This window comes from Oncorhynchus mykiss, chromosome 11 (genome assembly GCF_013265735.2).
Source record: "Oncorhynchus mykiss isolate Arlee chromosome 11, USDA_OmykA_1.1, whole genome shotgun sequence".
In the NCBI taxonomy this organism is placed as follows: domain Eukaryota; kingdom Metazoa; phylum Chordata; class Actinopteri; order Salmoniformes; family Salmonidae; genus Oncorhynchus; species Oncorhynchus mykiss.
The window spans coordinates 47,407,071-47,430,815 of record NC_048575.1 but is presented as its reverse complement, the minus strand read 5'-3'; the positions used below and the strand labels follow the sequence as shown (position 1 = coordinate 47,430,815).

The 23,745-nt window shown below is 46.2% G+C and overlaps 1 protein-coding gene across 2 annotated transcripts in view; it reads left to right on the top strand.

Moving 5' to 3' along the window:
* The window catches only part of LOC110535788 (proprotein convertase subtilisin/kexin type 5), a 42,045-nt gene that overhangs the window by 7,109 nt on the left and 11,191 nt on the right, over positions 1–23,745 (top strand). For both annotated transcript variants that reach the window (XM_036935602.1, XM_036935601.1), the window contains exons 3-11: positions 308–454; positions 5,762–5,905; positions 6,927–7,003; positions 9,019–9,107; positions 9,208–9,380; positions 11,541–11,753; positions 17,602–17,702; positions 21,476–21,579; positions 22,877–22,994. In XM_036935602.1, the coding sequence (XP_036791497.1) occupies positions 308–454; positions 5,762–5,905; positions 6,927–7,003; positions 9,019–9,107; positions 9,208–9,380; positions 11,541–11,753; positions 17,602–17,702; positions 21,476–21,579; positions 22,877–22,994 (1,166 nt within the window). The remainder of the gene's footprint in view (positions 1–307; positions 455–5,761; positions 5,906–6,926; positions 7,004–9,018; positions 9,108–9,207; positions 9,381–11,540; positions 11,754–17,601; positions 17,703–21,475; positions 21,580–22,876; positions 22,995–23,745) is intronic.

Below are 23,745 nucleotides of genomic sequence, written 5' to 3'. Positions count from 1 at the left end.
TTTTCTTCTAGAAATAGAAAAAAAAATCCTACCAAATGCTCCCAAACTTCTGAGATGAGCCAAGGAATTCTGTGAAATAAATCCACTAGATTTGAGAGATTTGATGTGACCTGTGATGTGTGCGTGTGTGCGCACTTGTCTGTCTGCCAGTGTTTTACTTTGTTCATGTATTTCTCCACACATATTCCTCCATCTCCCATTGTCAACTCAAAACATGCTTGCCCGTAATCCCTTAGTGTTCCTGTTCAGTGATTTGTTGTTTGATATTGTTTTCACTCACTTTCCAATGGTATGCCCTCTGCTTTAGGTGGAGTGGATTCAGCAGCAGGTGGTGAAGAGGCGGATCAAGAGGGATTACAAGGCGGCCCCTCGCCCTCTCTCCAGCCCCGCCCAGACTAGCCCCGCCCAGTCCATCTTCTTCAACGACGCCAAGTGGAACAGTATGTGGTACATCGTGAGTATGCAGATCAGGCCAAACCCCAGGACTCAGGGTCAAGGGTCACTGGACTCACCACCACCCTGACCCACTTAATGGAGGCTCCACAGGCTGTGTGTGAGAGTGAATCTTGGGTGTAGTGCGGCTAAGGGTGTAGCGTGGCTAATGTCTAGACATCTTCTCACACCTTTTCTAATGACACCGAGAGGATTTAAATGCGTACAGCAGTGTGAGATGACTCCGTCTAGGACTGCACAAGCTATGCAGCTCTACACAGACAAATACTTCACTCACTCGTGGCTGCTAGTCACATCCACGTACAAATCATGGCTCCCTTACGTTTTGTGCAGTTGGTCAACACTCTGGTCTTTTTCTCTTCTTCTGGGTTCTGTCAATGGTTAACTTGGCAAAGATAATGCCAGTACTTTGACTTTAGAGCTTCCACTTATCTGTCCAGTTTCATAATCGGTTATAGTCAGTCATGAGTGTTTCCTGTTTAGGTATCAGATTTACTAGACTTTTGTCCATGTTCACGTCTGTTGACGTTTGTTCACCTGGACTTTAGTCTACAACTGACTTTCTCCATCCATCTCTGGACCTATTTAAAAACGGTTCAAACGCTTCCATTCCTTCCTCTCCTCCTTGGACTAATAACTGATCTAGCATGATTGGACAAGTTAAAGCAAGAATTCCAGTTCATAGCTTTCACCAGTCCAAAAAATGTCAGATCAATAACTACTTTAAAGAACGGAGGAGGGAAAGTTGCATTTTCAAAGGATTCGAACAGGGCCTATGTCTATGGAATCAATCAATCAACCAACCAATCAAATGTATTTATAAGGCCCTGTTTACATCAGCAGGGGTCACAAAGTGCCATACAGAAACTCAGTCTAAAACCTCAAACGGCAAGCAATGCAGAAACCTAGAGGGCAACCAGGCTCTGAGGGGTGGCCAGTCCTCTTCTGGCTGTGCCGGGTGGAGATTATAAGAGCACATGGCCATTTGAAGCCAGATTGTTCTTCAAGATGTTAAAACGTTCATAGATGACCAGCAGGGTCAAATAATAATCAGTGTTTGTAGAGGGTGCAACAGGTCAGTACCTCAGAAGTTAACCAGATAAGACAGACTGACCCTAGCCCCCCGGCACATAGACTATAGATGATACCCCCAGACAGGACCAATCAGGCAGGAAATAACCCCATCCACTTTGCCAAAGCACAGCCCCCACAGCACTAGAGGAATATCATCAACTTACTACCCTGAGACGAGGCTGTGTAGGTCTCCTCCGCCGCACGAGCCCGAGGAATCACAAAACTGGACAGGAAGATCATGTCTGTGACTCAACCCACTCAAGTGACGCACCCTTCCTAGGGACGGAATGGAAGAGCACTATTAAGTCAGTGACAGCCCCTTAATAGGGTTAGAGGCAGAGAATCCCAGTGGAAAGAGGGGAGCCGGACAGGCAGAGAAGGCAAGGGCGATTCGTTGCTCCAGTGCCTTGCCGTTCACCTTTGCATCCCTGGGCCAGGCTACACTCAATCATAGGACCTACTGAGAGACAAGTCTTCAGTAAAGACTCTACATTTATCTCTCACTTGGATAGGCACACCATTCCATAAAAAATGAGCTCTATAGGAGAAAGTCCTGCCTCCAGCTGTTTGCGTAGAAATTCTAGGGACAATAAGGAGGCCTGCGTCTTGTGAACATAGCGTATGTGTAGGTATGTATGGCAGGACCAAATCGGAGCGATGGGTAGGAGCAAGCCCATGTAGTGCTTTGTAGGTTAGCAGTCAAACCTAGAAATCAGCCCTACTCTTAACAGGAAGCCAGTGTAGGGAGGCTAGCACTGGAGTAATATGATCAAATTGTTTGGTTCTAGTCAGGATTCTAGCAGCCGTGTTTAGCACTAACTGAAGTTTATTTAGTGCTTTAGCTGGAGAGTAGACCATTGCAGTAGTCTAATCTAGAAGTGAAAAGGGCATGGATTAGCTTAAATGCATCATTTTTGGACAAAAGGTTGCTGATTTTTGCAAGGTTACGAAGAGAAATCAGGGTCCAGAGTAACGCCAAGGTCCTTCAGTTTTATTTGAGACGACTGTACAACCATCAAGATTGTCAGATTCAACAGCAGTTCTCTTTGTTTTTTGGGACCTATAATTAGCATCTTTGTTTTGTCTGAGTTTAAAGTAAAACATTTGCCGCCATCCACTTCCTTATGTCTGAAACACAGGCTTCCAGGGTAGGCAATTTTGGGGCTTCACCATGTTCCATCGAAATGTACATGTGTATCATCTGCATAGCAGTGAAAGTTGACATTATGTTTCCGAATGACATCACCAAGAGGTAGAATATATATAGTGAAAACAATGGTGGTCCTAAAACAGAACCTAGAGGAACGCCAAAACTTACAATTGATTTGTCAGAGGACAAAACATCCACAGAGACAAACCAATATCTTTCTGACAGATAAGATCTAAACCAGGCAAGAACTTGTCCGTGTAGTCCAATTGGGGTTTCTAATTTCGGCAAAATAATATGGTGGTCGATGGTGCCACTAAGGCCTAGGAGCATGAGGACAGATGCAGAGCCTTGGTCTGACGCCATTTAAAAGGTAATTTACCACCTTCACGTGTGCAGTCTGTGCTATGATGGGGTCTAAAACCAGACAGAAGCATTTCGCATACATAATTTAAAAAAAAAATTATTTCGTTTTTTTAAAAGTTTTTTTTCAGGTCAAGGTGTGGCTTTTTACTTCCAGTGAGTTTGGTACACATCCGGTGGATAGGTAGACATTTATTATGTTCAACACAGGAGTGCCAAGCACAGGATTGTAAGTGAATGTTATAGCTCCTTCATTACTTTAGTTGGAATAGGGTCCAGTATGCAGCTTGAGAGTTTAGAGGCCATGACTGTTTTCATGTATGTGTCAAGAGATACAGGATGAAATAACTTGTCTCCATTGATCCTAGGTCCTGGCAGTTCTGTGCAGACTCAGGACCACTGAGCTTTGGAGAAATACGCAGATTCAAAGAGGAGTCCGTAATTAGCTTTTTAACGATCATAAACTTTTCATTGAAGAGGTTCATGAATGTATTACTGCTGAAGTGAATGCCATCCTCTGTCTAATGCTGCTTTTTAGTTAGATGTGGACAGTATCAAAAATAAATGTTGGATTGTTCTTATTCTCCTCAATTAGGTTGGAAAAATAGGATGATGGAGCAGCAGTGAGGGCTCTTCGATACTGCACGGTCCTGTCTTTCCAAGCTAGTTGGAAGACTTCCTGTTTGGTGGAGCGTCATTTCCGTTCCAATTTTCTGGAAGCTTGCTTCAGGGCTTGGGTATTTTCTGTGTACCAGGGAGCTAGTTTCTTGTGACAAATGTTTTTTGTTTTTAGGGGTGCAACTGCATCTACGGTATTATGCAGTTAGGTGGTTAACCGATTTGTCTACCCCAACGTCCTTGGGTAGATGGAGTCTGGAAGGGAATCTCTGGGTTGTCCGAGAATTTTATAGCACGTCTTTTGATCCAGGGTATGACTATGGCAATGAATAGGTCCGGAGACATGTTGGACAAACCCCACTGAGTTGATGATGGCTCCGAAAGCCTTTGAGAGTGGGTCTGTGGACTTTTCCATGTGAATGTTATGGTCACCAAAAATGTGAAAATTATCTGGCATGACTACAAGGTCCGATAGGAATTCAGGGAACTCATTGAGGAACGCTGTGTATGGCCCAGGAGGCCTGTAAACAGTATCTATAAGAAGTGATTGAGTTGGCTGCATAGATTTCATGACTCAAAGCTCAAAAGACAAAAACGCAGTAATATGTTTTGTTTAAGTTGAAATTTGCTGTCGTAAATGTTAGCAACTCCTCCGCCGTTGCGAGATTTGCCGGGGATATGGTCACTAGTGTAACCAGGAGGAGAGACTTCATTTAACACAGTAAATTCGTCACTCTTGAGCCATGTTTCAGTCATGCCAATCACATCAAGATTACAAATTAGTTAATTGACTATAACTGCCTTGGAAGTGAGGGATCTAACATTAAGTAACCCTATTTTAAGATGTGAGATATCGCAATCTCTTTCAATGATGGCGGGAATGGAGGAGGTCTTTATTCCAGAGAGATTGCTAAGGCGAACACTGCCATGTTTTGTTTTGCTCAACCTAGATTGAGGCACAGACACTGTCTCAATGGGGATAGCTGAGTTGACTGTGCTAGTGGCAGACTCCACTAACCTGGCAGGCTGGCTATCTCATTGTGGAGCTAGAGGAGTTAGAGCCTTGTCTAGATTGTCATAGATAAGAGCACGCCTCCAGCTAGGATGGAGTCCGTCACTCCTCAGCATTCCAGTTGTGAGACTCTGCTGTAGAGCTCATCACTCCCCCTTAACTGGGAGGAAGCCAAAGACAATTACTTGGTGCCGACACATCTTTCTAGCTAATTTACACGCTGAAGCTATGTTGCGCTTGGTGAACTCTGACTGTTTCATCCTAACATCGTTGGTGCTGACATGGATAACAATGTCCCTATACTCTCTATACTCGCCAGTTTTATCCTTAGGCAGCACCATATTCAGATTTGCCTTTACGTCGAGAGATGATTCTTTTTTAGTCTAATATTGTGGGTAATGGAGTCGCCAATGACTAGGGTTTTCAATTTGTCAGAGCTAATAGTGGAATGCTTCGACAGCTCAGACCCCATAACAGATGGAGGAGAGGCCGGTTGAAAGATTCTGTCGGCTGAATGAGCGACACCGGTTGAGAATACCGGCAGCATTTCCTTCCAGAAACCGTGAGAAAATTGTCCGGCTGCGGGGACCGTGCGAGGGGATTTGTACTATCTGTACTTACTGGTGGCACAGACACGGTTTCATCCTTCCCTACACTGAAATGACCCTTGCTCAACGATTGCATCTGAAGCTGTGCTTGCAACACGGCTATCCTCACCGTAAGGCGATCCTTTGACCGGTAGATTATGAGTACAGCAACTGCAATTGGAAGGCATCATGTTAATGTTACTACTTAGCTTCGACTGGTGGAGGTCCTGACGAACCACGTCCAGATAAAGCTTTCCGGGTTGAATGAAAAAAGTAGAGCGAGGAGAAAAGTTAGACGTTGGTAAATCTATCTAGTAAAATGTTAAATGTTTGGCAGATAGCCAATTAGCAACAAGCAGCACAACAGCACGGAGACACACTGTTGCCACAACACAGATGTGGCTCTTTGTTCTAGAATTATAATGACCACATAAGTGGGTTGCTAGTTTTGTTTCAGCACTATTCCAGTGACGTGTGTGTGTGTGTGTGTGTGTGTGTGCGTTCCAGCACTGTAACGATGACATCCATAACTGCCAGTCAGACATGAACATAGTGGGGGCGTGGAAGAGGGGCTACACCGGGAAAGACGTGGTGGTCACCATCCTGGATGACGGCATAGAGAGGAACCACCCCGACCTCATTCAGAACTACGTGAGTGTGTACTGTATGTTTGTGGGTGCATGTACAGCGAGTGTACAGAACATTAGGAGCGCCTGCTCTTTCCCAGACATAGACCAGGTGATTCCAGGTGACAGCTATGATCCGTTATTGATTTCAACTGTTAAATACAAATCAGTGTAGACAAAAGGGAGGAGACCTGTTAAAGAATCATTTTTAAGCCTCGAGACAATTGAGTCATGGATTGTGTGTGTGCCATTCAGAAGACGTGTTAACTGCAATGCAGCTGGCGTTTTCACGCTCAACATTTCCCAGTGTGTTTCAAGAATGGTCCACCACCCAAAGGACATCCATTCAACTTGACTGTGGGAAGCATCCCTGTGGAATGCTTTCGACACCTTGTAGTGAAGGTGTTCCTAATGTTTTTACACTCAGTGTATGTGTGTGGGGGGGTTTTGGAATGGGGTGTGTGTGTGGGGGTGTTAGAATGGGGTGGGGGTTTTGGAATGGGGTGTGTGTGTGGGGGTTTTGGAATGGGGTGGGGGTTTTGGAATGGGGGGTGTGTGTGGGGGGGTTTTGGAATGGGGTGTGTGGGGGGGTTTTGGAATGGGGGGTGTGTGCGTGGGGGTTTTGGAATGGGGTTTGGAATGGGATGGGGGTTTTGGAATGGTGTGTGTGGGGGGATTTTGTAATGGGGGGTGTGTGTGTGGGGGGGGTTTGGAATGGGGTGGGGGTTTTGGAATGGAGTGTGTGGGGGGGTTTTGGAATGGGGTTTGGAATGGGGTGGGGGTTTTGGAATGGGGTGTGGGGGGATTTTGGAATGGGGGGGTGTGTGTGTGTGGGGGGGTTGTAATGGGGTGGGGGTTTTGGAATGGGGTGTGTGGGGGGGTTTTGGAATGGGATTTGGAATGGGGTGGGGGTTTTGGAATGGGGGGGGGGGGGGGGGGGGGGGTTGGAATGGGGTGTGTGCGTTTTGCATATTCAGCCATTGGCTGATTTCTGCTGCTCGGCCATAAGAACACCATGATGGTGAAGGTATTTCCTCTGTTTCCAGGACAATCAGGCCAGTTATGATGTCAACGGGAATGACATGGACCCCATGCCCCGTTACGATGCCAGCAACGAGAACAAGTAAGATACCGTGTCACAGCATCGCTCTCCACTGTGTGTGTGTGTGTGCGCTCACTATCTGTATAGTTCTGTAGTGGTGTGTTTATGGTGTGTGTGGAGAACTCTCCTCTGCCTGGGAGCCCTGTGTCCTGCGCCAGTTTGGCTGTCAGAGTGTTTTTGGACCCTCTAGCCAAAATGCCTTGGCAAACCCTCAGTGCTCTGTTGTAGATTGTTTTCTTAAAGAGACAGGAGGTTTAATAGCCCACTGCTTTCTAGACAGATCAGGGCCTGCAATGGCTCACTCCCTCGCTCTCTCTGTCCCCCTCTGACTGGGGTTTGTTGAGAAGTCTGTCACAATAATGGGTACGTTCCAATGTCCATACTAGCATACCGCTTAGAATGCAGGGCCCAACTCATTGCTTTATTCTAGGCAGTATGCTGCTCAAGGGGATACTGGAACACAGCCGTTAGTGTGTACCTGCTACCTAAAGCTTACACACTACACGCTTTTCAGACAGATTCTGTATCTTTGCACTGTCCCAATATCCAGTCTCCGATATCATACGAACATACAGGGGAACATGGAGGGGAACACCATTTTGTAAGAGGTTTTATGAAAGCTCCCCACTAACTGCTGATGCACTCCAGACGTCCCTCTCCGATACGTTTGCGAGGACACTATTGTGGTGGTAGGAGTTCCAATTTGCCCCAGCTTTATTTTATGACATGGTACTGATTTGAAGAACGAGGACTCGCCACTTCTGATCCAGACCAACCAAAGAGACCAGAATGGATTGGTTACAGTCCACCCTACCATCCCTTTCTTTTAAACCAGCAGTTTCACAGATGTTCAAAGTAAACGGACACTAAACTTGCATCCGCTGTGTGGTGTGTTACCTTTGTGTGTGTGTATTTTTTTTTTCCAGAGGAGAACAAGCTGTTCTTTCCGCTTATTTCCTGTGTGAGGAACGTATCCGCTGCTGAGTTTGAACATTTCCATGTGATAGAATTTCTGCTATAATGTAGAAGTCCACTTCTGTGGGCTGAACCAAGGAATCACCTTCAGGATTGACCCAGTCAGTGTGTTATTCACATTGAACTTTAGTCATCCTACAGACGGTGTGGTTCAGAGTGATGCGGAGCAGGCATGGAACAGAGATGGGCTGAGAGCAGACGACACGAGCACACACTCCACACACGTACGCAGAGGAGACGCAGGCAACAGGCAGAACATGGAGCCGTGGGATGTCAAACGGAGCTAAAGGATTTGAATGTTCCCTACTATTTGTCTGCTATAGGGGAAGAGCTGTGTTGCGGAGGGAGGTTCTCGCCAGGTGATGGAATACAGTACAGTGGAAACCATAAGCTAGCGAGGGAGTGTGCGTCTGCCTGCCACGGGTTAGATGCTGGGGTTGCCATGACAGCAGTCAGTGGCGACTCTGGGCCGCTCGGTCCAGATGTTCTCGGCATGAGGGCTGGTCGTGCCGAGAGAGTTTGCCTCTTCCTCCTCCTAAAAGACACTCTTGTTTGTTTGCTCTGGTCACTGACCCTGGCCGATTGTCACTTACAGCCTGTGGCGGAATGTTACCCTTGTTTGTTGAGGGCTCGGGGACATGCAAAACATTTGTCTCGTTCACATTGTGAAAATATTTGAGGGCTGTATGTAACCCAGTGCAGCTGCTGCTGCCTCTGACAGCAGGGCCATGTTCGTTACGCACCAAACTGAAGAAAACGGACTATAATACGCTTTCCATTGCATGCCCTTCTGGACAAGACTCAGCCCCTGCTACTGGCCATGAGTAGGCCTGTTCCTCCAGGCCGTAGTTTGAACGAAGTCTAACTCCACTTAGTTCTCCAGCCATGCGCCTTTTACCGGGAACGTGCAGGGTGTCCGATGCTATCCCGACTGTTTGTGCGTTCCTCAGTATATCTGTTTACATATTTGTGTGAGTTTTATAAATGTGCGCTTGTGGGAGTGTGGAAATGTGTTTCTGTGTTTATGTGCGTAAAGTAAAGTGTCCCTGCTCTCTCTCCAGGCATGGAACACGCTGTGCTGGAGAAGTTGCTGCATCTGCTAACAACTCCCATTGCACCGTGGGAATTGCCTACAACGCACGGATAGGGGGTGAGCATTGGGTTTACGCTATGTATCTGTGGTTGAGTGTGTGATCTAAACTGTGTGCGCCAAATGTACTGTTTTTTCATTTTGTGTGTGTGTGTGTCAGGGGTGCGGATGCTGGACGGTGATGTGACAGACATGGTGGAGGCCAAGTCTCTGAGTCTGCAGCCGCAGCACATTGACATCTACAGCGCCAGTTGGGGTCCTGATGACGACGGCAAGACCGTGGACGGCCCCGCCTCGCTGGCAAGGCAGGCCTTCGAGAACGGCATCCGCATGGTGCATCTCACACACACAGTAGACATGCACATTAAGTATACACACTTATACCCACGATCAAAACACCAATTTGTTCCCAGAAGAAGACTGGTGCAAAGAATACACATTGACTTGGACAAACGCACGCAGTAACTCGGCGGCCAGAGTGTAATCAATGCCTCGGGGGCACTTCTCGACATTTGTATTAAAGCGCTTGGTCTGATTAGCGTATTCATGTGCTGTATCCATATTCATGAGTGTTTTTGTAGAGGTGGCTCAAAGGAAGAGCTTAGCCCAGGGGTTAAGTGTAGGGGAGTTGACTTCACAAGGTCGCTTGTGATGATGTCAGAGTGCCCTCTCCATGCTGAGTCAGACGTGCTGCTTACATTTTGATTCTAGAGAAAGTCAAACGATGGTTAGATTTTGGTGGTGGGTTACGTTCACTGAGTATTCAAAACATTAGGAACACCCCCTTTGCCCTCAGAACAGCGTCGATTTGTCGGGGACTCTACAAGGTGACGAAAGCGTTCCACAGGGATGCTGGCCCATATTGAGTCCAATGCTTTCCTATAGTTGTCAAGTTGGCTGGATGTCCTTTGGGTGAGGGACCATTCTTGATACACAGGGGGAAACTGTTGAAGTGTGGAAAAACCCAGCGGTTCTTGACACTCAAACCGGTGTGCCTGGCACCTACTACCATACCCCCATACCCCAAAGGCACTTACATTTTGTATCTAGCCCAGTCACCCTCTGAATGGCACACATACACAATCCATGTTTCAATTGTCTCGAGGCTTAAAAATCTTTCTTTACTCTGTCTCCTCCCTTTCATCTACACTGATTTGAAGTGAATTTAACAAAGTGACATCAATAAGGGCGGCAGGTAGCCTAGCGGTTAAGAGTGTTGGGCCGATGACTGAAAGGTCGCTGGTTTGAATCCCAGAGCCAACTGGAAAAATCTGTTGATGTGCCCTTGAGCAAGGCACTTAAACCCTAATTGAGCCTGTAAATCGCTCTGGATAAGGGCGTCTGTTAAAATGTAATAAATGTAAAGAGATCATAGCACTCACCTGGTCAGTTTATGTCATGGAAAGAGCAGGCGTTCTTAATGTTTTGTATTCTCAGTGTATGTCTTTGTTGTGCGTAGAAGCTACAAAGTCTATTGTACTATTATGATAGATGGTTGGAGGTGTGTGTGTGGCAGCACCGTGGCAGGTTGGCCTACAGAAAAGGGGATGTGACAGGCTAGTGAGCAGGGAGACTGTGTAACCAATTGGAAGGGTGGAGAAAATGTTAGCCCCCGTATGTTTGAGATATTACTGACCGGTTAGGGAGAGGTGTGTGTTGCTGTTGTTAGGGTGCAGGTCCCCCAGACCCAGCCCCCACGTTTTTTGGTTGTCTTTTTCATTTTTTGTTCTGTCTTTGTCGGTCTCCCTCTTGCTTCAATAAGTCATCATCTCCCTACCTGCTTTTTCACTCTCTCGCTCTCTTTGTCACACACCCTCTGTATCTCTCCCCTCCTTTCTCGCACAGCTTCTCTTTCTCGCACTCTCCTTTTTTCCCTCCCTCCCTCCCTCCCTCCCTCCCTCCCTCCCTCCCTCCCTCCCTCCCTCCCTCCCTCCCTCCCTCCCTCCCTCCCTCCCTCCCTCCCTCCCTCCCTCCCTCCCTCTCTTCAAAGCTGGTCCCAGTTTTCCATCAGCATTTCGTCCTGTCTGATTCTCTCTTCACTCAGAGGGGCTTCTATCTCTTATCACAAGCTGACAGAGGCCTGTGAAGTGCTTTCCTCCACCTTTTATCCCCTCTGTCTGTGTGTGGATGTGTTTGAGTGACAGTCAGAGCTCACAGAGCAGTAGGCTCCCTCCAGTTTCTCTGCCAATCATACACCAATAAAAACCCCATATAAATAGAATTTTGGCATTTTGGCATCATTGACTTTATTTGATTGGGGATGCCCGCTCAAGTAATTGTATTTCTATGTAAATATCTCTGTTTACTGAAGCTGTGTGATAGTGCTGCTCCAGTAAGTAATTTGGGCTAATGTAATTAATGTGCTCATTCCCCTGCCACTGCTGTGTGCACCTGCTATTACCATTACAGCATCAATGGGCGGAAGAACCGTTGTTCCCACGGGCAGGAAATCCCGCCTCTGATCTAATTGACAATGGTTTGATTTCCTGCCAGGGAAGGAAGGGGCGTGGCTCCATCTTTGTGTGGGCGTCAGGGAACGGCGGGCGGAGCCGGGACCACTGCTCCTGTGACGGCTACACCAACAGCATCTACACTATCTCCATCTCCAGCACCGCCGAGAGCGGACGCAAGCCCTGGTACCTGGAGGAGTGCTCCTCCACCCTAACCACCACCTACAGTAGCGGAGAGAACTACGACCGCAAGATAGTAAGTGTGTGTGTGTGTGTGTGAGACTGACCCTCCATTCTTACCACAACATACAGCAGCAGAGGGATGAGCAAACTACGACTGTCTGATAGTTGAGGTGTGTGTGTGTGTGTGAGAGCGCTCTTGTGGCCCACACTCTGGAAGACCTTCAGTCCGTCCTTGTATCGGCTGTGAGGGTCTATAGCAGGATGGGATTGTATCCACACCACCAAGACAGAGCTAGCTCTCCACCCACCATGCCTGTCTTCACCAGTGAACACAAATCACTGGAGATAGTCCCGTCATTCAAATACCTGGGCAGCAGCGTCGACCTCTATTCTAAACAGGATCAAGCATCAGCTGCCTTCGGGAAAATCAGACGCAGGGTCTTCCAAAACGGGGATCTCCACCTCCACACAAGTGGCCGTCTATCAAGCCGTCTGCATCCCCACTCTTCTTTACAGCTGTGAAGTCTGAGTCACTTAGTCGCCACAACAAGCGGCTCGAGCGATTCCACATAAGATGCCTGCAGCGCATCCTGGGAATCACCTGGCTTTGACCAACTGCAAAAGTATGGAGGCCACGGTCACTCAAACACCGACTGCTGGCTTGGGCATGTCATTAGAATGTCTTGTGGAGCGCTTGTTTGCGGAAGATCCTGTACGGCCGGCGGTCTGTAGGGGGGAAGATGTAGCGCTACAAGGACCAGCTGAAGAAGTGCACCATCAACCCCACAGACCTGGAGGATGCCGCTGCCCACCGTTCCACCTGGCGGCAGCTCTGCCAGAGCGGTGTTCAGAGGAGGAGAGGAGCACAAAGAAACAGTCAAAACAGCTCAGGAGACACAACCATTACCTGCCCTCGCCAACACGGACTGCGCATGCCCTGCCTGCGATAAAGTTTGTGGATCTCGGATTGGACTCGCCCGGCACCCAAAAACTTCACTGTGAACTCAGAAGTGGAAGTTGTCATGGGATATGATGGACTAACGTAACGTGTGTGAGAGCGAGAGAGAGCACTAATGTGCTAATGCTGCTTTGTCATTTAGGCTGACTAGATGGTTGTTTTTAAAGCACATGGCTTTTGAACCCAAGGCTGGGTGAATGAGGTCAGTGTGTCGGGGTCAAGCTGTGTGTCCTGGGCTAACCCCCTCCTACTCTCCACCGATGGCATTGGGGCAGACAGTCAGACAGTGACTGTTGTCCCAGCTTGTCTGGCAGTGTTTTGCCACATTCCCAATAGAGGTTCTAGAGACCAAGCAGAGAAAGAGGGAGAGAGAGCAGTCCCTAAGAACCAGCCAGGCCAGCGCTGCCCTCCAGACTCACGCAGAATAATGACCAGCACCTCAACACACACGGTCATGCACACAACGTCCTACTCCAGGGCCCGTATTTGTAAAGCATATCAGGGTAGGAGTGCTGATCTAGGATCAGGTCCCCCCCTGTGCATATACATCTTATTTATTATGATCTAAAAGGCAAATCTATCCTAAATCAGCACTCCTACTCTGAGACGCTTAATGAATACAGTCCCAGATCCTCTACCAGCAGGACCCAGCTTTCTCAATCAGGCCTCCCTCCATCACTGTGACCCAGATACAAGCTGGTTTCCCCATTCTAAGCCCTTTGATGTCTTCAGTCCAACAACCAGGATATGTTGGCGTCTATAGATGGTCTTCCAGCTCTGAAGTGACCGGACGGTTGGTCAGCAAGGGATCCCTTTGATGGCTTTTATTGTGACTGACTGGATTTGGTGCAAAACGCTAAGCTCTCTCCCGCCCTTGATATACTAAGTCCATGCAATGGGAACAGATGTTTTTTTTGTTTTTTTGCACCTGCAATTTTTATTTGTTTTATTTGATTACTGTTATATTATAATAATTACCTCCTTTTTGTCTCCCCAATTTCGGGATTACGATGTCTCATCGATGCGACTCCCGAACGGGCTCGGAAGAGGCGAAAGTAGAGTCGTGTCATACACCGTTTTGCCAAAACGCACGTCTTAACACCCGCCCGCTTACCTTTGTCTGTACACTATGCCTCGAATCTATGCTATCGTGCCCAGAAACCTGCTCCTTTTACTCTCTGTTCCGAATGTGCTAGATGGCCAGTTCGTATAGCATTTAGCCGTACCCTTATCCTACTTCTCCTCTGTTCCTCTGGTGATGTAGAGGTTAATCCAAGTCCTGCAGTGCCTAGCTCCACTCCCACCCTCAGGTGCTCTCATTTGTTGACTTCCGTAACCGTAAAAGCCTTGGTTTCATGCATGTTAACATTAGAAGCCTACTCCCTAAGTTTGTTTTACTCACTGCTTTAGCACACTCTGCCAACCCGGATGTCTGAATCCTGGCTTAGGAAAACCACCATAAACCCTGAAATCGCCATTTCTAACTATAACATTTACTGCCAAGATAGAACTGCCAAAGAGGGTGGTGTTGCAATCTACTGCAAAGAGAGCCTGCAGAGATGTGTATTACAATACAATTCTGTACCCAAAGAATTCGAGCTTCTACTTCTAAAAATTAACTTGCCGCTTGCTATAGACCTTCTTCTGCCCCCAGCTGTGCTCTCGATACCATATGTGAATTGATTGCCCCCCCATCTATCCTCTGAGCTCGTGCTACTAAGTGACCTAAACTGGGACATGCTTAACACCCCGGTCATCCTACAATCCAAGCTTGATGCCCTCAATCTCACACAAATTATCAATGAACCTACCAGGTACTACTCCAAATCTGTAAACACAGGCATCCTCATAGATGTCATCCTAACTAACTCGCCCTCCAAATAAACCTCTGTTGTTTTCAATCAAGATCTCAGCGATCACTGCCTCATTGCCTGCATCCGTGATGGGTCTACGACCACCACTGTCAAACGCTCCCTAAAACATTTTTAAGAGCAGGCCTTTCTAATCGACCTGGCCCGGGATATCCTGGAATGACATTGACCTCATCCCGTCAGTAGATGATGCTTGGCTATTCTTTAAAAGTGCTTTCCTCACCATTTTAAATAAGCATGCACCATTCAAAACATTTAGAACTAGGAATAGATATAGTCCTTGGTTCACTCCAGACCTATCTGCCCTTGACCAGCACAAAAACATCCTGTGGCGTTCTGTATTAGCATCGAACAGCCCCCGTGACATGCAACTTTTCAGGGAAGTTAGGAACAAATATACACAGGCAGTTAGGAAAGCTAAGGCTAGCTTTTTGAAACAGAAATTTGCATCCTGTAGTACTAACTCAAAAAAGTTCAGGGACACTGTAAGGTCCATGGAGAATAAGAGCACCTCCTCCCAGCTGCCCACTGCTCTGTGGCTAGGAAACACTGTCACCACCGATAAATCCACTATAATTGAGAATTTCAATAAGCATTTCTCTACGGCTGGCCATGCTTTCCACCTGGCTACCCCTACCCCGGTCAACTGCCCGGCACCCTCCACAGCAATCCGCAAAAGTCCCCACCATTTCTGCTTCATCCAAATCCAGATAGCTGTTGTTCTGAAAGAGCTGCAAAATCTGGACCCCTAGAAATCAGCCGGGCTAGACAATCTGGACCCTCCTTCTAAAATGATCTGCCGAAATTGTTGCAACCCCTATTAATAGCCTGTTCAACCTCTTTCGTATCGTCTGAGATTCTCAAAGATTGGAAAGCTGCCGCGGTCATCCCCCTCTTCAAAGGGGGCGACACTCTAGACCCAAACTGCTACAGACCTATATCTATTCTACCCTGTCTTTCTAAGGTCTTCGAAAGCAGAGTTAACAAACAGATTACCGACCATTTTGAATCCCACTGTACCTTCTCCGCTATGCAATCTGGTTTCAGAGCTAGTCATGGGTGCACCTCAGCCACGCTCAAGGTTCTAAACGACATCATAACCGCCATCGATAATAGACCAAGTAAAGCCCCCCTTGTGCAGCCGTATTCATCGACCTGGCCAAGGCTTTCGACTCTGTCAATCACCACATTCTTATTGGCTGACTCGACAGCCTTGGTTTCTCAAACGATTGCCTCGCCTGGTTTTCCAACTACTTCTCAGACATAGTTCAGTATGTCAAATCGGAGGGCCTATTGTCCAGACCTCTGGCAGTCTATGGGTGTGCCACAGGGTTCAATCCTCAGGCCAACTCTCTTCTCTGTATACATCAATGATGTTGCTCTTGCTGCTGGTGATTCTCTGATACACCTCTACGCAGACGACACCATTCTGTATACTTCTGGCCCCTCTTTGGACACTGTGTCAACTAACCTCCAGACGAGCTTCAATGCCTCACAACTCTCCTTCCATGTCCTCCAACTGCTCTTAAATGCAAGTAAAACTAAATGCATGCTATTCAACCGATCACTGCCCGCACCTGCTCGCCCGTCCAGCATCACTACTCTGGATGGCTCTGACTTAGAATACGTGGACAACTACAAATACCTAGGTGTCTGGTTAGACTGTAAACTCTCCTTCCAGACTAATTTTAAGCATCTCCAATCCAAAATTTAATCTAGAATCGGTTTCCTATATCGTAACAAAGCACCCTTCACTCATGCTGCCAAACATACCCTCGTAAAACTGACCAGCCTACCGATCCTCGACTTCGGTGATGTCATTATAAAATAGCCTCCAACACTCTACTCAACAAACTGGATGCAGTCTATCACAGTGCCATCTGTTTTTTTCACCAAAGCCCCATACACTACCCACCATTGCGGCCTGTACGCTCTCGTTGGTTGGCCCTCGCTTCATACTCGTTGCCAAACCCACTGGCTACAGGTTATCTACAAGTCTCTGCTAGGTAAAGCCCCGCCTTATCTCAGCTCACTGGTCACCATAGCGGCCATAGCAGCACACACTCGTAGCACGCGCTCCAGCAGGTATATCTCACTGGTCAAGCTAATTCCTCCTTTGGTCGTCTTTCCTTCCAGTTCTCTGCTGCCAATGACTGGAACAAACGGCAAAATTCTCTGAAGCTGGAGACTCATATCTCCCTCACTAGCTGTAATACTGTATTTATTTATTTATTTATTTATTTATTTATTTATTTATTTATTTATCTTGCTCTTTTGCACCCCAGTATCTCTACTTGCACATTCATCTTCTGCACATCTACCATTCCAGTGTTTAAATGCTATATTGTAATTACTGCGCCACCATGGCCTATTTATTGCCCTAACTCCCTTATCTTACCTCATTTGCACTTTGTTTTCTTTTGTTCTACTGTATATTTTACTATGTTTTGTTTATTCCATGTGTAACTATTGTTGTATGTGTCGAATTGCTATGCTTTATCTTGGCCAGGTCGCAGTTGCAAATGAGAACTTGTTCTCAACTGGCCTACCTGGTTAAATAAAGGTGATATAAAAAATGACCCAGAAGCCAGCTGCACCAATGTGTTGGAAGAAACACTGTTCAACTGACAACCGAAGTCAGCTTGCAGGCGCCTGGCCTGCCACAAGGAGTCGCTAGAACTCGACGAGCCAAGTAAAGCCCCCCCCTCCAGCCAAACCCTCCCATAACCTGTACGACGCTGGGCCAATTCTGTGATAACCCAATGAGACTCCCGGTCACGGCCGGTAATGACACCCCAGGCTGTAGTGACGCCGCAACACACTTAGATTGCTGCGCCATTCAGGAGGCACCTGCAAAAAAAATATTTCCCTGCTTTCCACTCCCTGTGGTCCTCTGGCTGGGAAATTATTTCCTGGGTACCTTCGGGAACAGCAGGGTTATGTGTGTGTGTGAGTGTGTGTCATCTCTAGCATGGCAGCGTATCAAAGCTGGAATGTGTGCAGTCTCAGGTGTGCCTCAATCTCCCCCTGATCCACAGGACTTAACCCTGCCTCCCCTCTCTTTCCATCCCCTCTTCTCCCTCCCGCTGTAGATCACCACAGATCTGCGGCAGCGCTGCACAGACAGCCACACAGGGACCTCTGCGTCTGCTCCTATGGCAGCTGGGATCATCGCACTGGCCCTGGAGGCTAAGTAAGCTCATTAACCTTAACTCAGGGGTTCACACGACTCTGCCTGTGCACTGCAGTTAGTTCAGTTCACCCAGCCAGTCAGTCAATCAATCCCACTGCTCACATTGCTTATCACAATTCTCTCCCGTTGTTTTCCCGCTCTTTCTTTCTCTGCTGCACCCCCTCCACCCTCTCGCTCTCCCACTCACTCACTCACTCACCCGCACACACACACACTCGTCAAGCGGATCAGATTGGCCACAACTCTTTGAGCGCGGCTGATGGTATCAGCGGTTATCTGGTATAGGAAAGCGAGCTGGCCGACTTTGATAAACATATTTTCGAGAGGGGCTGAGAGCAGGTCTGCTCTGTCATTTGAAAGCCAGCTTATCTTCCCCCCCCCCCCCCCCCCCCTCCGCCTCATATTTCACCCGTATGTTTATACCATAATTACACTTCAGTCAGAACATGAGAGGAGACTCTCCGACATCAGCAGGGTTTGATGTCGGATCTGTGGGGACCAAACGAGCTGTGGGAACAGTTTGTGTGTGTGTGCGTTAGTTATCCGGCAGCGTTCAAATGATTTTAGATGGCCTAGTTATTGCACAACATTAATGACAATGAAACATTTATAGAATGTGAATTATGGATGGAGTGGTGAACATTGGTTGGTTTGGTCAATCAGAGTTTTCACGGATGGTAATTGGAGTTGGGACACCTTTTTGCTTTTCCCTTCAGAAGACATACCACCTTAAACCTGTGAGTCTGTTTCTAGTCTCTTGTCCTTGTGGAATTGATATGCCGTGACTGACGCCCATGCTGACAGCTTCTCAATTAGTTTTTTGGAAAACGTAGTGAATCGAGTGAGTGTTGGACAGCGAGCAGGAGAAGGGATGACTCCTGGGAAGTGAAACACTAGTGTTCAAGAGGTTGATGGCAGCGGTTAGCCGTGAAGGTTCTATTCCATGATAAATTCCTTAGGAGGCAGTACACAATGTCACTTTTTTTTATTTGAGGGTATTTTCATACATATCTGTTTTTGCCGTTTTAGAAATGAAAGCACTTTGTCTCGTCTGGCCATTTTGAAGAAGTCAGTATTTGGACAAATTCACCTAGTGTATTAAGTAGTGTAGTATTTGGTCCCATATTCCTTGCACAAAAAGCTTGTGACGATACAAACTCGTTGGATGCATTTGCGGTTTGTGTTTTGGATGATATTTTTGCCCAATAGGAAACTGAATGGTGAAAAATGTCTGGCGCCATGTTGGAGTCACTTTTATTGTAAATAAGAGTATATATTTCTGAACACTGCTACTTTCATGTGGATGCTACCATGATTATGTATAATTAGGAATTAATTGTGAGTAATGATGAGTTAGAAGGTTAGAGGCGCAAAGATCATTACCCCCCCCCAAAAAAAAATGCTAACCTCTCCTATTATTGGTAATGATGTTTTGTTGTAGCGTCTGAATGACATCTCACCATTATTCATGATTCATTCATGATTTTTATCATTTAGATGTTTTCAGAAACATTTATCTACTCAGTAGGGGGGGGGGGGGGGACTAGATGCATAAATTGCTTTCATTTCTAAACGGTAAAACGGATATGTATGAAAATATCCTCAATACATTCTGTACTGTTGTTGCCACATATGAAACATTGATCTCAAGTCCAAAATGCTGGAATATAAAGCCACATTTAAAATGTTAGCTTTACTGTCAAAATACGGAAAATATGGAGGGGAGCGTATATACAGTGGGGTCTGAAATTGACACCTTATTGGCAGGGGCGTCAGCGTAGCCTAGTGGTTAGAGCGTTAGACTAGTAACCGGAAGGTTGCAAGTTCAAATCCCTGAGCTGACACGGTACAAATTTGTCGTTCTGCCCCTGAACACACCGTGTCCGTCATTGAAAATAAGAATTTGTTCTTAACTGACTTGCCTAGTCAAATAAAGGTGGGGAAAAAAATTCATGTCACCCAACAAATGTAAATGCCTGGAGTTAGCGACACAGCATTGACACTTGGATTGGAACTGGTGTTTTTGGTCAGATGACATGAAAAATAGAGCTCTTTGGCCTCTCACACCAGTGGTGGGTTTGACAATTCCTATACAGAAAATAAGGTTTTAAGATGTTGTTTCCACTGGTCCTGGAGCAGTTAAGGTCAACGGCCTCATGAACTTTCATGTACAAGGACATTTTATCCAAAAACCTGGTTGCCTCTGCCAGGAGGCTGAAACTTGAAACTGGATCTTCCAGCAACTTTATTATTATTTAACTAGGCAAGTCAATTAAGAACAAATTCTTATTTACAATGCCTACCAAGAGGCCTCCTGCGTGGACAGGGACTGGGATAAAAAAAATTATATATATGACAAAACACAACAACATAGCAAGGCAGCAACACATTACAACACAGCATGGTAGCAACACAACATGGTAGCTGCACAAAACACATGGTAGCAGTGCAAACATAACTGGGCACAGACAACAGCACAAAGGGCAAGAAGGTAGAGACAACAATACATCACACACAACAGCCACAACTGTCAGTAAAAGTGTCCATGATTGAGTCTTTGAATCAAGAGATTGAGATAAACTGTCCAGTTTGAGTGTTTGTTGCAGCTTGTTTCAGTCGTTAGCTGCAGCGAACTGAAAAGAGGAGCGACCCAGGGATGTGTGTGCTTTCGGGACCTTTAACAGAATGTGACTGGAACAACGGGTGTTGTATGTGGAGGATGAGGGCTGCAGTAACCCTAGACACACATCAAAATCCACAAAGAAATGGTTAATTGGCCACAAAATCAACATTTTGCAGTGGCCATCTCAGTCTCCAGACTTGAAACCTTGTGGTTTTTAAAATGTAACCTTTATTTAACTAGGCAAGTCAGTTGAGAACAAATTCTAATTTACAATGACGACCTACACCGGCCAAACCCGGACGACGCTGGGCCAATTGTGCTCCGCCCTGTGGGACTCCCAATTACGGCCGGTTGTGAGGGCCGTCCATAAGCATGGACGAAGGATATCAACAATCTGGAAGGATTCTGTATGGAGGAATGGTCTAAGATCCCAATGTGTTCTCCAACTCATCCAATATTTTAGTTAAAGGCCCAGTGTCTATCTTCACAAGGTGAGGTATCGGAAGGGGGTGTCAATAATTTTGACCCCTACCTTTTTTGAGATTATTTTTTTGTATTACTTGTTAAACAAAATATCTTTCTCTGAGCAATTGTATTGGTATAATATAATGTCCCAAACATGTTAAACTTTTATAATATACCGTAGTATTTGAATTATTTATTCTATACAGTCATTTTTGCTCATCTTTATCAAGGGTGTCAATAATTTCAGACCCCACTCTATATCCTTGCTGAGTAGTTTCTTGTCTAGGAAAACCTTCAGCCTCGGAATGTTCCGAAATGCTGTGCTCAGCGGATGAGGGAGAGATGAGAGCGGGAGAAAATAATGGAGCATCTGGACAGCATATGAAGGGATTCCCAAGAAACTTGGTGACCTACTTATATATATTTTTTTTAAAGCACCATTTTTACATCAAAGGACACATGGATGCCATCTTGTAATGGTTATCACGTGAGATTGGAGCTGGGAGGGAGGTGGATGGATGGGCATACTGTATCTGCTATACCTAACTCTCCCGCTCTCGTTCTGTTACACGCAAACACCCATGCACCATATGTACGTTACATGCACACCCACACACAATGTTAAGTCTGTGCATATTGTTGGTTACCTGTATGTTTCTGTGGTGTTTTGTGATTTCTCCTCCAGTCCTCTGTTGTCGTGGAGGGATGTTCAGCACATCATTGTCAAGACGTCTCGAGCTGGCCACCTCAACGCCCCTGACTGGAAGACCAACGCTGCTGGATACAACGGTGCTTAACACTGCTCGCCTCCTCTCCTTCCTCAGCTACTCACCCCATTTTCCGCTCTCTCTTTCGTACCCTTCACTTTACTCTGAGCCCAGTCACTCACCATAAACCATCCCACCGCCTGCCAACTACCTGTCAGGGATTCCATGCGGAGTACTTCGTTTCATAAGTGTGTGTGTGTTTGTGGAGTGTGAGTGTGTGAGATTGAGACTGCAGTCCTGGAGTTTCTCCAAGCGGCTGTTTCAAAGAGGATTGGGAAAATGAGTGAGAGAGAAAAGGGAGGAGGTGGGGAGTTCAACCAGAGGAAATGGAGAGCGGAGGTTTAAAGAGAGGGAGGGATGGGGAAATACTATTTGATTGGCTGTGTGGATTGGGTTAACTGACTGATGTTTTGCTGTGATACTGCTTTGGTTGGAAATCTGTTTTGATTGGTTGTTCTAAGGCGGTGGTCACCAACCGGTCGATCGTTAAGGCATTCCTAGTCGATCACCAAATATTTCTGTAAAAAAAAAACAATGATATAGCCTTGCGTTCCTATGTTTTTATTTGATTTGTGCTGTTGGTGGTAGGTGCAGTTGATTCAGCAGCCCTGGAACCAGGAAGGCAAAGTGTTCCCATTTTTAAGCATTTCATGTGTCTGAAGGTAGAACTCTGCCTACCCGGCAGGGCCAGAGAGCAAATCAAGTGCACCTATAGGACTTCCGCTGGCCAATCCGAAACCTCATTGCTACAGAACTGTTTTTAATAGGTTCATTAATGTTGCGTAGGCCTACGTTTTTTTAAGTCATGTAAAAAAATATATATTTGTGTGTGTATTTATTTCTGAGCGGTAGATCTTGGCTTGCATTTTGACTCAAAGTGATCTTGACTCAGACAAGGTTAGTGACCACTGTTCTAAGGCATGAATAAAAATTGGTGGAGAAAGTATCCACGCCCTTGCACAATTATTACTTAACACATTTTTTGCCGGAAGTATATATCCATTCCTCTGGGACAAATGACTCAAGCTCTGTCATAAAAAAAGCGGTGGATACTTATCTCATGAAAACATTTCAGGTTGTTATACATTTTTGTAAACTGTCTCGATTTAGTTTTTGGTGGGATAGGATGTTTAGATCAGGGATTTTTTTTTTTTTTTTAACTATTCAGACTAAGGCAACACATTTGTGCTTTTCGGGGCGGATCCTTCTTACAGACACTAGAAATGTATATGGTTCTGTGAAATGTATTGAAGCGATGTGTGGTTTTGAACAATTATGATTGGCTGTGTGGATTGACTGACGGTAGGCGTGTCTTGCAGTCAGCCACCTGTATGGCTTTGGCCTGATGGACGCAGAGGCTATGGTGAAGGAGGCGGAGCGATGGAAGCAGGTCCCCGCCCAGCACATCTGTGTGGAGAGTGCCGACCGCCAGATCAGGTACGACACAGCCAACACCTCCCTAGTGTACCTGTCCTTACCCAATCAACCAACCAATCAAATGTAATCTGTTCAGAGCTATTGAGAAATACATTATATTTAACAGCAATCAAGGGTTGTGTTCATGTGTGTGTTTCTGTCCAAAAGCTCTTCATGCACCCACATGTATGGGATTTCTGAAAGCTCCTCCTGCACACTGAGCGGAGCCAGCCAAGTATTAAAACGCATGCATGAACACACACTAGGGCTGTGACGTTTAAATTAATTTGGGATTGTTAACGTTTAGAAAGAATCCCTAGCCGAAAACATTATTTTTTTTTTTACAATTAAAATCACAGTGCAGTTACCACAAAACTACCAACCGCTCCCGATCATCCATCATCATCATCATCAAGACAAAAAAAATAAAAAATTAACTAATGCAACAATGCGGTAGAAGGAGGCAATATGCATCTTTCAAATTATTAATGTCGTTAACAGTTGGAAAAATGGCAGAGTGAGACAGGGAAGCGACAGCAGCAACGTCCTGTATGGCAATACTTTAAGTTAAATGAGAAGGTGGTGAAATGCAAACTTTGAGAGGTGGAAGTGAGCTACAGTGACAGAACAAGTGCAACGCTGAAAGGGAGGCACCTTGAGACCCAACCCGTTGCTGGCAGCAGTGTAATGAGGGATGGGGTGAGAATCACAGCGCTGATTACTGATTGCTGTTGATATGCAGCCATTGTCAATCGTAGAGGATGTATGCCTC